The following is a 16,368-nucleotide window of genomic DNA, read 5'->3' on the forward strand; positions in this document are numbered from 1 at the left end:
AATGATTTGGTAGTTTCCAATTTGAAAAAATTAAAAGAATCACGATTAAAAGTCTCCATCATAAAAGCATTAACATGGGTGGTGAACTTCATCACAAAGGTGATCAGATGGGGAGGCTAAAATGGTATTGTAAATAATGCCATATTTAAAAAAACCACAGCATATAAAAATTCCGATTCTGTGGGTTAAATTCAAATGCATTACTACAAGGTCAGTCGGGAAATAAGACAAGGTACCCATAAGATTAAACCAGCAGGCTTAAACTTAGGATATTCTCTTTCCACCATAAATTAGCAGCAAATGGTATTAATTAGGTCATGCTGCATGTCAAAAAAGGAGAATCAAATTCGATTTTTGAAATGATAATATCATCAATCTCATTAATCAGACCAGAGGTCTTATTTGCGCAGCTAACACCACAATCACTTCACAATGACCTTCGACCTGGCGATTTGAGGCCACTGGTATTCCCGTGAAATCATTGATCAATGCACTAAAGAGGGAAAACTTAGGTGCCAATCCAATTAAATCATAATATAGTATATTCCTGCTCAATTTCGGACTCACAGCAGATGGAGTGCAGAGGACAACTCAGTGTATCCAATTTTAATGTAATTGGGCATATCTAATTTAATACTTGAGCCACTGGACTACATTTACAAACTTTCAAGATTTTTAGACTTAAAAACAAATTTTCTTTCCGATCCTCCTTTTTGTTACAAGGGGTTAAAATAAGAGTCGGCTCTAGGGCTACGCATTGAATAATTTGAATCCACTTTTTCAATAACTGCCAAGGGTAAAGCTTCCCAATCTTATGCCTATTTTAACAACCTAAGTTCTATATTATATCCATTGATGAAAATAAAATCAATGCAGTCTATATTAATGTTGGTTAGATATGTTTAGACAGAGCGAGCCCACATTGTAGGACAATTGTTATGCATTAACAGGGAACCAAGTACTTTAGTCACCAGCACCTTGTACTAAGCCCAACATCAAATGGAATTCACGACCAATGATACAGAAGTCAGTTCCTTTCCTGATACCATCTGCAGTTTCTCAGGAAGATCAAGTGCCCAAGGAATTACACAGATGGATTTGAGTTGAGGATGTTAAGATATCTCAACTGGGAATTGTACCATTAACCCATCAGTCAGCAGCCAAATGCTGAACTAACAACCGGAATGCATTCAGAATAAAAATTATCATATAGTTGCAGTGGGATGAGGGAGATCATGTTTCATCTCTTTTCAATGGTTACGAAAGTGGTTGCATGCAAATTTCTAAGCCAACAGGGAGATAACAGTGTCATTTTTAGTCTTGTGCCAATACAAGACTAAAAAATCTACCCTAGAAAGGTTATAAATGAATTGAAGTCCTGCTGTGCAAATATAGCACCTATGTACTTAAAACTGATTCAATATGCCTGAAATGAAATGCCATTTTGCTGAGGAAAACAATGCATTTGTCCAATGCACTCCATCCAAGGTGTGAATCTCAAAAATTGGTTGGGAAAATTGTAAAGTGGGCTGGCACATATGTTTTCCCACCTGCTAATAGCAATTTTTTTTCTCCAAAAATCTCAGGGGAATGTCAATGGCCTCAAATTACAGAAGATCTCTGCTGGTAAATATACAGTGGTATAAGACATAACAGTAACTTTTTCGGTTGTTTGTCAATTAAAATTCACAACTAGCTGGAAGGATCTATCCAAAGCACTATTTCCATTGTAGCCAAATACATAGCAGCTTCCCTATCAACTGACAGACAAACCCACAAAAACTTCTAAAAATTATCAAAAAATTAAATGAAGGATACTTATTTCAAGCATTTTGACAATATGTTAAACTAAAAATTTTAATCACACAAAATAAAGTGATTTAAGAACAACTTTCCCCAACTCATAACTAATAACGCCGCGAGAGAGTGACTCCAGATACTCTACACTTACTCCATGATTCTGGTAATAAAGTGCAATTAGAATGCATTACTAACCCTATGTGAAATATACATACAAAACCAAGTTCCTCTATGGTAGTAGGTCATGGACAATAAAATCAGCAGAAAAGAGAAGATTTGAAGTAATAGCAATGTGTTTCCATGGTAAAATTGATGAAAATTATACACAGTGGATCTTCAATTATGAAATTCTACAAATTCTAGCGAAGAGAGGTTTTTTTTGAAAAGCCAGAATGTAAACAAAATTCCAGGGTATCATTTAATGAATTACTGTCTTCTGAAGACAATCACAGAAGGAAAAACTTCAAAGGAAGAATGAAACACTTCAATCAAATCTGAGAGATGTAAATTTCAGAAGTATTGAACTATGTGGAGAGTGTGAGATGGGGATAAAGTCGAGATACAAAGTATTGATGACTTACTCCAGATTGATGACTGCTGACATTGAGGACCCTACTTATTCATCATGGGGCAATAAATTGTGATCCCATCATTGGTCCCATTGATCCCATCATCCCACCTTGGCGCAAACTTACACACTCAACATAAGACCTTAAAAGAGGCTTCATCTGGATTCAATAAGGGCCTCTCTTAAAATATCTGAAGAATTTCTCACATTAAATTTTCCCAGCATATCTGAATATCATTACTATGAATCCATGCGAAAAAACTGCAGGAGATGGATTCTTAATATAATATATGAAAATAGATACAATGAAGTAAACAGAGGAGTGGATGAGGAACTGACAACATGAGGCACTCTTAAGGAAATGAGGACTACGATGAATTGAATCTACTCCTTCCATTTTGGCGTTCCCAATGCAGTAGGTGTTCAGGAGGGAATTGCTCTTTTTCCAAAAATTCATGACCATGTACTTTTGAAATATATCACAACCTCATTTTCGCTTATTCCCAAATAGAATACTGGGGATCGAGATGGTGCTGGGGACAATGTACTGGCTTTCCACCCAGAGGGCCCAGGTTCAAATCCGGGTGGTGTTGAATATTTTTCAATGGTATCTCGATCCCTACTTGAGGTGCCCTGTGGAGGGCACTTTGAGTGAGTACGCCGTCCGTCGGATGGGACGTTAAACTGCAGACCCCTTGGCGCTTTACATTAAGAGTAGGCTAATGCCAAATGCCGGGTTTCTCTCCACCCTTCAACCTTTCCCATCCATCCCTAATGGCAGAAATGACCTCAGCTGTCAGTCACCTTCCCTCAAAACTACTACTTCTAGGACTACAATGAATTGGGCACATCTAGAGATATAATGGATTTGCTAGGAGCACAATGGTGGATGATTCGGTTTCGAAGGCACTGCAAGGAAGGCCAAGGGAAAAATTTAAGGGGGGTTAGTTTTGATTGAAGAGCTATCATGGCATTAGAGAGGGAAAAATAAAGGGCAGAAATCAATCAATCATCAGTTTGAAATACCGATGGTGATTCTGAAAAAAATTAATGAAAAAATGGTGCAAATGGCTGATTCAGCCATTCTCAAGTTAAAAATCTTCATACTTAAACGGGAATGAGTTTCTCCCTTGGGATTTTGGGTTGAAAATGATCAACATAATGCCCACAGGACTACTTATATTAGATTTTTTGTATCAATTTAAGTGATGGCACAGGATATCTCTGGGAAACCATAGGGTAGCACATGGAATTGAACTGACCACACATACTCTATAAATATGTGAATTTCCCAACCCTCTGGATTTTAGCTTGAAGTGATTTCTACCTAACTTATCAAACCAACCCAGTCTTTTTTTACATCAGGTCCAAATTTGCTCCGCAGCCAGAGAGTTAGAATTATTTTGATCATTTTCATTCACAGTCCCATTGGTTTGATTACTGGTACTTATTAAGTTTGGAAGAATATGGAGTGACATCCAACCTTACAAGGGAGTCTCCCTTGTTGCCTATAAATATATTTTAATAAAATGTTCGGCTTCGCACAGAGATATTTTGGGTTAGACGACATTTTTTCTCTGATTTCCCCTCATACATCTGGCTCCTGATGAACCTACTAATTAAACGTCCTTGGCCACCTACAACACCAAAACTTCGTGGACAGAAGATTCGTACAGTGAGACAGACAGATAGCTTTAAGCAATTAAAGACTTATATAGACACAAACAAACCATCACATCAAAATAAACGAGCCACAATACAAACTTCGAAAATGTTTCCATGCTATCCTCACCATTGATTATGTTATTGCCATCCTCATGAGCATCAACTCCATTGGATTGGCTCTTCGGATCCTCAGGTATTTCATTATTAGGGCCAATGACCACCTCCCCAGCATGGTTCTTATCCCTATTTCTTTCCTGGCCCCTAGGAATCCAACAGCAGCCCCTAGATTCACAGCCTTCCTTTGATGCTCCCTCACCAGGAAAGCAATCGAACCTCAATGAATCGGGTACAACCGAGCACTGAGAATAAGGCGGTGGAGTAGGAGGAGGAGGAGGGCGGGTTGGAGCAGCAGTTTCGGTCGGCACCGGCCTCTCAGTGATTACAATATCTCCTATAATTAGTAGAAGAAGGTAAAACAAATCAAACTTCAAATACATCAGCACAAAATATGTACAATTACATTTCCTCAATTGTGCAGACGACTGTATTAAAATATGAACTTACTCAGTCTCTTCTTAAGCGCTCCTTTGCCCTTTGCTGCTGCAGAGAACTCGTCAATTACAGAGTCGCCGTAGGTGTGATCCACCATGGCATACTCCCAGGCCGAATAGCCAGATGGACCATCTCCATTGGCATCTATATTAATGATTATAAATTTGAGTTTAATTTAATTATTATAAAATCAATTCGAAACAAATGTGATTCTAAATGAGAATACATAAAATTTAATTGCTATTAAACTTCAAACCCATCGGCAGAGATGTAATAGTATATGCATAATAAGACACAATATGGTAACGTCTATATTTTTTCTAAGAATTTAATTCTCATCCACCACACTTTATCTAATTTGAAATTAATGTCATAATGATATTTTGACTTAGTAAATGAAACTGAAAATAATATTAAGGGAATGAAATGAGCTCGAGAATCGAACGAAGATGAAAGGAAGGGATACTGTTTTCCAGGTGAAATGGGAGTGATTCTAAAATAATAGCATAAATATAACGGAATAATGTACAAAGTAAAAAATATACATACGAAAGAGATGGAAAAGATGGACTGTTTCTAAAAAACAGTATCCAATTTTTCGTCAATCGATAAATATCCTCAACATACCTTCACTGACATCCCAGTGTGATTTCAGTAGGTCAAAGCAATGTAGCAAATAGACCGCAGGCAAGAAAACAAAAACTAGGAAGAGGAAAACACACACTACAATTGTCGAGATGCTTGGACGGGGGCAATCTTTTCTTCCACATTTTCTTTTATTGTCGTCGTCGCACTCACAATCCACAACCCCAAAGTCTTCTTCATAATCGTCATCGTCTTCCTCTCCAACGAAATGCTCATAAGTTGTTTTTTGATGCGAAAAGCTATGCTGATTTAACTCGGCAGAATTAGCTATGTGCTGTTGCAGCGCTTCTCCAAATGCTTGGTTGGGATTAATTGCTTTCGATCGACGAAAGATTTTAATCGATCTAAGTATATGCTTTATCCCCTCTATCATGATTAACTAAATGTGATGCTTTCCAGAGCAAAACGCTAAAGAAAAGTTGACCTATCCCCACAAAATCGACTGACTTGACATTTGCCTGCAATGTATGAGAAAGTTCTTCCATACAGTATCATCGTGCGCGCGTCATTTTGACGACTTGAACTCATTTCTATTTTGATGATTCTGATTTCCTAATAGTTTGCAACTTCGATTCACGTGCTTTAAAATCGATTTTAAATTTTATTAGAACATTTTTTTTCATGAAATATGAATACCATGATAAACTCACTGTGTAATCCAATGTATGAAAAACTATCTAGCAAATTAACCAGCACTAATGGAGCGTTATTTGATTATAATAATTCGGGTTTGATGTAGTTTTAAAGAAAAACGTAAGCTGCGGAAGCATCTTATTGTATAAAATTATGTAGATTAGATTGCTTGTTTTCATTTAATTATCTTTCACTTCGTAACCAACTTCTCATTACAAACTTGTGACGCCTTAAAAACAACAAATGATAAGATGGCCTTATCTTGCGGGGGGGACTCAAGGACTGTGTTTGGGGAAGTTGAGCTCAGCGCTAGAGAGAGTACACCCGAGAAATATTGTCAAGCTACATTTTAAAGCTTTGGACGCATGGAATTACTGAGAATATATTTTTCCATAGGTTAAACTCTGTGAAGTACTTAAGCATTCAAGAGATGGTTTGGTGAGATAAAATACTCTTCCTACGTTGGTGCCAGTTGATGAAATTTCGTCTTTGTAATCATATAGGTTACATACGTGTGTTAATTCAATCCGTCAATGCGTATGACGCAAATGAAGGAGCAATAAGGACAGTTTGATTACTACTTTTAATTTATGTCACATTTTCAAATGAAACCATGCCTCCAGAGAAAATGGCGGATTACATGTTTGTTGAAATTATACAATTCCACAAACCGCATGATTCATCAGTGTATGATATGGATTCCTTCCAATTATACGAACTGTAATTTGCTTTCACGTATTTGCAAAGTGAATAAGAATGCCTGAGAACTGCACATTCATCGGGAAAAAACTGAACTTTATTAGGCTGTTTTCCCACTAGCGTTTCTATTTAGTTGTCACGGTTACCAGCAGTTGAAAGGAACGATAAACACTTTGTTTATTGTATTTTTCTTTTACAACCTCATTTTATAATCGTCCAGGATGGAGTTCAAGATATGTAACACGTTTTTCGGCGCAATCACTAATTTGCTCGAGAAAATCAGACGATCTCACTTTTAATCTCGGTGAAGGTTCCTAGATGATTGTTTTTATCGTGAATCTCCCGCAATGAGTTGGCAGTCATTAATCACGATTGGAATCATTTGCAAATCTATAGTCGGAACTCACCAAAGGCACACAGCATCACGCTGAACAGAATCACAAAGCGGATCATGGTCATTGCATTCGGGTGCTGAAGTTTGTGTGGAAGATTTTGATCGTCTTTATAAAGAATCTGAAACCTTCTATCTACGCTCTCGTATCTCATCGATTTTTTATTTAAGTACAAGAAGGGGAATGTCATGACTGCAGTGAAATGAACTGCAACATGGATCAAGAAGTGCTTCACCGTCTTTTTTTTTAAAAAAGAATATCCATTGCGGATACGAATGGGTGATAAGATTGGATTGCCATGGATTTGATAAGAATCGCTATGCATTGCGATTCTGAAGATACGTGGAACTGCAACTAAGGTAATGTTTTGTAACATAATCCTTCACATGGCTGTTTGCACTTCTTGTGTGCTTGTTCTGAGAGGAATCCGCGGTCACCAGATAGCAAGGGAAGGGGGAGGTATTATTATCACATTCTACGTCAGGTATTAAAAAAATCAATTGTGAAGGACATTGAAGTTTTTAATGCAAACTCATTAATGAGTATAGTTATGTTGAATATTGAGCGAACAGAATTATTTCTTTTTTTCCATCTTTCTTCGAAGCAAGCGATGAAATAATCGACATGGGAATTTCAAAGTGCCCTTATTCAAATGTTATGCGGAAGACGAGGAATCAAATGAAAAATAACGCCACACATGGCAAGTTTTAATAGTATTGTAAAATAATAAAAACATATATGACAATGTACCGAATTAATTTTCTTAACTTTACGCAGGCTCAAAATGCATCTTGTTAGTGCTTTTCCAAACAACAGCATTTTTATGAGATCATTTTGCAATAATTTTCATCAAGTTAAACATTTCGGATCTTGTAGCTACCTGGAAAATTTTTATTCGCTAAGTTCATTTCCTTGGGATTTTGAACCCATTTCATTTTATAGTTCAAGATCGCTCTATTCTGTTGAATTAGTATTTCTCGATGATCATCCAACCAGTTCTCTCAATAACTCGCCCATAATCAGACCGCCAAATAAACAATAGCATAGATATTAATATAAATATCTTTCAAATCAACCAAACAGGAAGATTTTTACAAAAGTACTTGACAATCATTGATATTCCGCGAACCATTGTCAATGATATCAAATGCCAAGACATTTTTTTTTCTTGCCCAAAATTTTACTGCACCTTTTATACTGGTGCTATATTGAAATTGTATTTTTTTTAATGTATAAGCTTCATGGTACAAATTAAATCACCCGTTAACTTAAAATAAAAAAAAACATTGGGCCTTCTCTATCGAGACAAAACTCTGAGCCATTTTCGACATAAACTTCCGAAATATACGTACATAATGCTTGTATACTCGTAAATATGCTGAACTTTATCAGTAAAAAAGGTAGATGCTGATCAATTAATAGCTCATATTAGTGAAGGGAATAGTTTTGGCGATATAGTCAAATATGCAAGAGGGTTATAAGGCGTTGTGATTGCATAGAAGAATCGATAGTGGTCTGAGACGACGATGCTCCGGAAATATGCAGGCAAAGATTCCGGCCGAAGAGCACGGTCGGCAGAGATATTATACGCTAGGTGTAAATTGATCTTTGGAGATTGTGGGGCGGGGTCCGAAGGGAGGGAGTGGTCGCGTCGTGGAGGTGGGCGGGAGGGGAGGGTGGTGTATGGGAGGGGGCGTGAGGAGAACCAGCAGAGGCAGAGGGACCTTGCGGAGGGGGGGGTTTAAGAGGAGGATAGGGGCCAGGTCGACTGCGTCACCACAGCGCCCAAAAACCTGCAATTTGGTCCCAGTCATTTGCGACTTCGTTTAACAAGTACGCTTAGGGTATTTCAGTGTAGAGAACATATAACTTATCCACCAGAGACGTTCGATTTTGGCCGGGGAGGGGGGGGGGGGGTCTTGTCATGGTTTAAGAAATCAGTCACTAACATTCAAATCATAAACAACGTCGCGTGATTTGGGAACAGCATTTTCATTAATACAATTTAATAATTTGTTTACTGTTTCTACCAGCTGTATCCAAGACAACAATAGCAACTGTTAATGCATTCCAGATGAACAAGATGGCGTGTTTCATGAACGGCATTGTCTGTACACAGTTCTGCATACCATGGAAAAGACCTCGGGATTGGACCTATCTGATTTCTTTTATTAAACATAGAACTTCGCAAAAGGTTTAATGTCGGCAAATATTATAATTCTCACACTCCCGTATGAATTACTGATGGAAAAATCAAGTAATTCTATTCAAAGTAAATGTTTTGCTTATACTCTTGTAAAATCGAATGGACAATTTTTTCTAACAAGATTTGGGAGGGGGTTCATGAACCCCGTAACCCCTCACCCCTCCCTCACCCTGAATCTGGTACTGATGGCCGCCACGTGAAGACAACCATGGCTCCAGATACCACGGACGAATTATAAACTTTGCAGTTAGGAGTAGAGGCGGGGTAGTTCAATATTTTTTTTGTGATGAAAAATGAGATTATTAAGTCAGGAAAAATGTTGTTTTTCTATCTCCTTTGATCAAGCTGCACTGAGCTCGGTGGAATGTTCGCGACGAAAATTTGAAGACAGCCAGCCAGCCGTAAGGAGAACCATATTCGATGACTTGGATTGGGGAAGTAGGTCAGGACGGCATGAGCTCATCTCCTTTGCCAAATCGTTGACCTCTCGACACTCATTCTGATTAGGAAATGGGAAACAGTCATCCTGGATCGCATCTGGAGAACGATGGGGTGGATGAGCTGTCTATGAACCAATATTCTCTTGCTGTAGCCTGAGTAATAACGAACTCGCGAACTTGTGCGTTGGCGTACTATTGCAAGGCACCCGTGCTTTCAATTTATCTCATATTGACTACTAGTTGTTCACATGGATAACCTCTCATTACATTTCTGTCAATTTTGAATAGGAATAGGAACACTTCGATCGTGGTTTTGAGCGGCAAGTAAACAGTTAACTGATGTAATTCCTTTCGCATTCCTAAATGACGTAGTCGTAAAATGCAATTCTTGAAAATAGCAATTGGCATGGTAACCTTCTGGAATGAAAACATCAAACTCCCCGCCAGACATTAGTGTGGAATCAAACAAATTAAGTTATATCCATCGTTTTCAATTTTTTAAATTTATATGTGCCCCGCAGGCCACCGCTAGGGTGTGTGGTAAGGGATGCATACACATCAGAATAATTTTACCCAAACATGACCCTACCGTAAATTGGAAGGACGTCTCTTTAGCAGTGACGTTGAAAATATATTATTACCCCCATCAGATCATTTCAATAAAATTAGAGAGATTAAGTATAGAACATATATATTTTAGATATCACTCTTTCCACGAACAACAAGACATCAGAATAACCTTGTCCGACCGCGGTAGGGTCATATTGGTTCAAAATTAGTCTGCTGAGTATTCACCCCCTGCCACACACGCTAGCGGTGGCTTGCTGGGTGCTAAAATAAATAAAATTTTAAAAATATTGATTTTCCCCGCATTCCACCAACAGTCTTCCAACTTTTTCTTGCATAAATTTACGCTGGTTATTCGCCAATTCCTCACCAAATTCCAACTGATTTAATCGCTTAATATTTTTTAGCGTTTTGGTACGTAAGAGTTTTCGAATTTATGTGCCAGCACTTCGCTCGTGAGGAATGGCTTCTTTTTTGCAGGCAACCTCCGGCATGGTTTTTTTTCTCGCTTTCCAATATTTCACCCTCCTCCATATCTTGCCATCTTTCTTCAATCGAGCCAAGTTTTTCTTGCGATTTTATATTTCTTTCCCTATGGCCTGTTGAAATTTCATCCTTGGTTGAGTTTCTTTCAATATTTCCAACTACTACAGGTTTTCCTTTGCTTTCTCCGGTGTAGAATTTTAAGTTGCATCTCATTGCTTTCAAATTGTGGGCATTGTTGATTCCTGCTTCCAGATAGCTTTCTTAGTATTTCATTTGATTCGCATGTCTCTGGCTTGCGAATGCGGGGGGGCCAATTTCGCACCTTGTTACGTCCCCAACCATCTCCCACGTGCACTCGTCATCTTCGTCGATGGCCCAGAAAAACGTGCTTGCTAAAACCTATTTGTCATGATGGTATAACTTCAAAAGCCTTTCTCCTTTTCAATTTAGTCCTCCTAACATGTATATAGATAGCTCCATACTTTATCTCCTTCATTGTGTCGTTGTTGCACTCATCTGGAGATTTTCATTGCCAGAACCTGCGAACATTATCCGGTAACTACCGCACCAAAAGGCCTCTTGAAGCCATTTCATTTCAACTAATAGACAAAGCCCTTATTCCACGAATATCTATTTTTATAACGTCTAACCAACCTCCTATGCGTACCAGGGGGTAATTTTTCAGATTTAGTCGACGAACAATCGACCCATCGGAAACGACCAAAATTTACTGTCGCTGACTATTCGAAATTAGAGAACCGAGACATTCGTCGACGTTTTTCGGAGCCTTTTGGATTTTGTCTGAAAAATTACGGCAACAGTATCCATTAATTGACCAGCCAATGGTAAGCTAGTCTTCGAATTATGTAGTTACCTAGCGACGGTAGCGGTGATAGGTATTTATCAAGTTGTTTATTTACATTAGGAACGTATGTCTTTGGATACGCGATACGGATAATAACTTAAAAGTCACTTTGAGGGTTTAATAAATCAGCTCCGGGTAGTAAACGTATAAAAGACGTCGGGTGAGTAACGGCATTATTTTGGTAAATAGTTTTTTAAGATAATTATGAATTGGTATTATCTGGTAACATAATTTCGCCAAATGGGAAGTCTTAAGAGTTTTCTAATAACAATGATTAAATTAATTCCTCCTCCCAATGTTGATTAACGAAGGCATATCAAGATTTCGGAGATAGAAATAGTTATGTATGTTGTATACTATTAGTGACATTTCTCTAACGTGACGATTTATGGCTATGTTTATTAAATATGTAACAACATCGATTGAGGGAGCTCTCCTCTGAATGTCTAGGTTTTATCATTCACAACCGTATATGCATTATAACTATGATCATTATATAAAAATTGTTGCGGTGCATTTGCCGAGAAATATTGCCATGCTTAGTTGATGGTCCCAGGGAGCTTATTAAGATCATGGTCATGGATTCAAGCCAATCTGTTGCAACTCTTCGCATAGTCGCGAAAGTTAATACGAATTTAATTTATTTTGGGGAAAATGACTCGGTCACCCACTAAAATTTTCAATTGCCAATTGCATCAGCTTCTCTCTCTCTCTCCCATAATATTCAAGATTTATTAGAATACTTTTGGGGAAATGTGATGAAGAGGTTAAAGAGAAATGTTATCTGTCAATAAGTTAAGCCTCATTTAGAATATGCTGCTAGTATATTATAGGGTCCTCACGAAGTTGGATTGGTTGCCGAATTGGACCACGGGCAGCGTAGAGGAGCAAAACTAGAGCAACGTTATTATGATAAACTAAGTAGTGTGTCAAAATTATTAAAGAATTTAGGTTAGGAATCACCCACGGAGCGAAGATTTAATTACAGATTAAATCTCTCGCAAAAATTAGAAGGAATCTCTCTAGCGATAAAACTTGAAAATTTATTATTACCTCCAACGTACAATAGGATAAATCTTGTCAGTAAAATTCGAGATGTTAAATGTAGAACAGATAGATTTAAGATGTCATTTTTTCCGCGAACGATAAGGGATCAGAGTAATTCAAGAAGTTCTCTCGGGTTTCCCACCGGGTCAGGTTGCAGTACACCGACGTTTCGAAGGCTGACTCTGCCATCGTCTTCAGGGTGAAGACGATGGCAGAGTCAGCCTTCGAAACGTCGGTGTACTGCAACCTGACCCGGTGGGAAACCCGAGAGAACTTCTTGAATACCATACGCCGGGAAAACCTGAGATCCTTCGATCAGAGTAATGTTTTCCGATCGCAATAGGATGGAAAGGTCTTTTAGGTCAAACGTACTCGGTTCACCCTGCCACATCCCTAGCGGTGGCTTACATCCTACGTAAATAATAATTAAAAATAGTAGGGTAAATTTGTTACCACTTTCCTATATATACATATTCCTGCATATATTTATCTTTATGGGATTAGGTCGCAAAGGAGAATCACTTTCATAATCACCTGAAAATCGCGCTCTTCCCTCCCACCCTCCGCATCTCTCCCCATTCGAAAAATTTCCACTTCTCGCCTTCCCTGTCCCTCGCTTTCTCTCCTCCGGTGGATCTCTAAAACCCCACCGAACCCTTTCCTCCACCTGTCTCGGCTGACTTAGCGTTTCATTTTTCCCGGCCGTCGCAGGTCGTTTCTCATACCCCTATCAACTTTGGTTGCCAGTGGAAAACTTTACCGGTGTCTGAAGTCGTATGCGAGGTGCAGCGAGCTATAAAGATCATGAAGGAACTCAGGAAGTATCGAAGTTAGTAATAAAACTTTATTTATTTTCCCTCTTAATCGCTATATAATACTTAATTTCGTAGGAATTCTTCCTTTTAGAAACTGAATTGTTTGTTTCAATCCAAACCTGTCCTTTTTTTTAATTCAGGGGTTCCGAGTAACTCAATCGTGCCCAAGTATGTCTCACGGTTAGAATTGAGAAGAAGTTGTCTTGAACGGCAGGGCGTTTAATCTCCGTTACGTTGAGCTTCAAGCGATCACTTACGGATATATTTTCATCGAAAAAACGGCCAATGCTAGGTGAAGAAGTTATTTCCCATAGAAGTATTTTGTCTCTGGTAAATGACGATCGAAATTGTGTTTAAATCTGGTAGCGTAAATGTTGGGCCTGGCATTATGAAATATTTAAGTGAATTTTAATTGAAGAAATTATTATTTGCTCGTCTGCTTTTTCTTGGACCTTTTGAAATAAACGCGCACACTTCATTTAATCTGTAGAGGCTGGCCTTATTTCATTTCGCTTTATTTTTGTTTACTTTCAAAATTCAACTTAATTGTTGCCGATAGGAAACGGCGTCGTGGTAGCCCAACGGTTAAAGCTTCCGGTTTCAAGAGTCCCGAATTCGAATCGCAGACCGTTTCGACATGCTGTCCAGTCCGTATGGTTTTCTAATCACTAGAACTTAGGGGGAAAAAGCCGATAGCAGAGGGGAAGGAACCGCCTCCCCTTCATGGAATGTTTACACGTCCAGCTTCCACTCTTAGTTCGGATGCCTCCGTCCTCATTGCATCTGTCTTGATTACTTTGGCGATGATTGAATAAAAATAATAAAATAAAAAAGCGTTTAGTTTGTCTGATCTCTGTTTGGCGGGAATCGAACCCCCCTACGTGGTTTATCCTCCCCCTGGGGCATGGTTTTTTTTGTCCCCGTTGTACTGGATAAGGGTTAGGTGGAAGAAGGGACTATGAAGTCTCTATCTCGCTCCAATTAAGTCGTTCAATAAATTAAATCTTTTGACTCAATACTTCTCATCAATCTTTTTCAGCCCAGAAAAACTGATAGTTTAATTTTCAGGTGGAAAAATTGCCAAGAGTTTTTGGTGAATATCAGGGCACATTGGCAATCACTTCACCTAAGGTTGCCAATCATGTTCCTGTGCTTAGCAAATTTTGGCGGGTAAGACTGGTTTGAATTGGAGTCCAAGTGAATTTATAGCAATCCTTGCTTTATTAAATTATAACAATTGATTAAAATAATCTGAAAATGGTACTCTAATAGGTACAGCTCTAGATTTCATTTAAAAAAATATAGCATCCTAATTAATATTGCTAGAACGATAATTCCTTAGTGCTCTCTCTAAAGAAGTAACCATCAACTATCATAAATATTTTGAATTGACAATTTTTTAAAAATAAATTATTTAGCGTGACTCATTTATATTGCTATACAGTTTTCGAAAATTTAAATTTGATATCTGAAATAATTATGCAAACATAATTCTAAATTTTTCTATGTTCCTCAGTATTTTTTTAGCTGTGTTTTCCTACAACCTGAAATGGAAATGGTTTTTTCTACTCGGACTTCATCAGGTGTTGCATCTGAAAGAATATATTCTCCATTGCAAAGAGGGCTGCTAAACTTTGCAATCTTTCTCAATGACATTGTTGGGTAATTAGCTGTCGGACAGACTTAGACTTAAGGCTTTGCCTCTACAGTTTCTCTCACTCATGAAAGGTAACTGAATTTGCAGCCTTTTCTGTTGTCTCTGCATTGATGATTGGCAGGATTGGTGAAATACATTTTGAATTTAAAAAATACTTCATCTTGAATTAGCTGCTATTCTTCTCCCATGTTAATATACTAAAAGATTTCCTCGTTCAAATTTCTACCCTGAATTATTTTTCTTAGTCACAAAGTCTCTGATCACTTTTCCTCCACTTCATAATTTTCCATTTTTACCTCACTTTACCACTATCTCCTTCAACAAGTATTGCTCATTGAAAAAGAAAACTTGGTTTTTCCACATAAAATATTTATTCACGACCTAGGTTTCGACGCTCAGCGTCATCTTCATCCACCTGAAGATGACGCTGAGCGTCGAAACCTAGGTCGTGAATAAATATTTTATGTGGAAAAACCAAGTTTTCTTTTTCAATATGTATCGTTTCCACAAAGTGATGCCTGAAGTTATCTCCTTTATCAAGTATTGCTCAACTGTGTAAGATTGACAAATCAGATACTATGGTCAGGATTTGCACATAAGGTAGTTATTTAGAAATGAAAAATATCATGTGTTTTTGTTAAAACTAATGATTAATTTATATCAATTATAAGGGACTTCATGTATATTTTTCAGTGCTAACCCTGCCAATTTTATTCTAAACTTAAGACTTCTGAACACCTCTCTTTCAAGATTTTACAGTACTTGTTAGGCACTACAAAATATTCTACGATTATCAATAAGTAGTACACTGAAAAGACGTACCATGTTCATTTCTGCAATCACTTTATGTTTTCTCGCAGGAATTGATTTCGAGCTATGGAAACATTAAATATCCTAATTCAGGAAAATTATGTTCCTCAAGACTATTATTTTGGGTACATACAGGCCTCTAAATCATTTAACCATTGAAATTATATCACAGAGAAGAAATTATTTTCCGAAAACTTTATAATTGAACACACAAACCACAGTTATCAACCTGAAGGTTGGTTTCATAGGTGAGGGTAGAGATCACCCACCACTAAGCCAATTGGAATGTGAAATTCACACATCAGGATATGGAGTCCAGTTTCTATCCCAGGAAAAACCTGCCACCCCAAAACACAGCTAGTTTTTATTTGAATTCCAGTCAGTAGCCCAGCATTCTATTGACTGGACTACCATGCCAACTCAGCATATCTCATTGAAAATCTTTCCATTAATTTTTTTTAACATTCAGGATGTGAACTAAATATCAGTACCATAAAGCATTACTCTAGAAATCATAAAAA

General features: G+C 37.8%; 1 protein-coding gene across 2 annotated transcripts in view; it reads right to left on the bottom strand.

The window, feature by feature from the left end:
- LOC139689198 (lysosomal alpha-glucosidase-like) overlaps nt 1–5,681 on the bottom strand; it is a 37,587-nt gene extending 31,906 nt beyond the window's left edge. For both annotated transcript variants that reach the window (XM_071586296.1, XM_071586295.1), the window contains exons 1-3: nt 5,213–5,681; nt 4,598–4,729; nt 4,161–4,484 (exon numbers count right to left, since the gene is read on the bottom strand). In XM_071586296.1, coding sequence (XP_071442397.1) covers nt 4,161–4,484; nt 4,598–4,729; nt 5,213–5,603 — 847 coding nt within the window. In that variant the 5' untranslated portion in view covers nt 5,604–5,681. The remainder of the gene's footprint in view (nt 1–4,160; nt 4,485–4,597; nt 4,730–5,212) is intronic.
- Between the last annotated feature and the right edge of the window lie 10,687 nt (nt 5,682–16,368).

This window comes from Hetaerina americana, unplaced genomic scaffold (assembly GCF_022747635.1).
Source record: "Hetaerina americana unplaced genomic scaffold, ioHetAmer1.1.p SCAF_1, whole genome shotgun sequence".
Classification (NCBI taxonomy): Eukaryota; Metazoa; Arthropoda; class Insecta; order Odonata; family Calopterygidae; genus Hetaerina; species Hetaerina americana.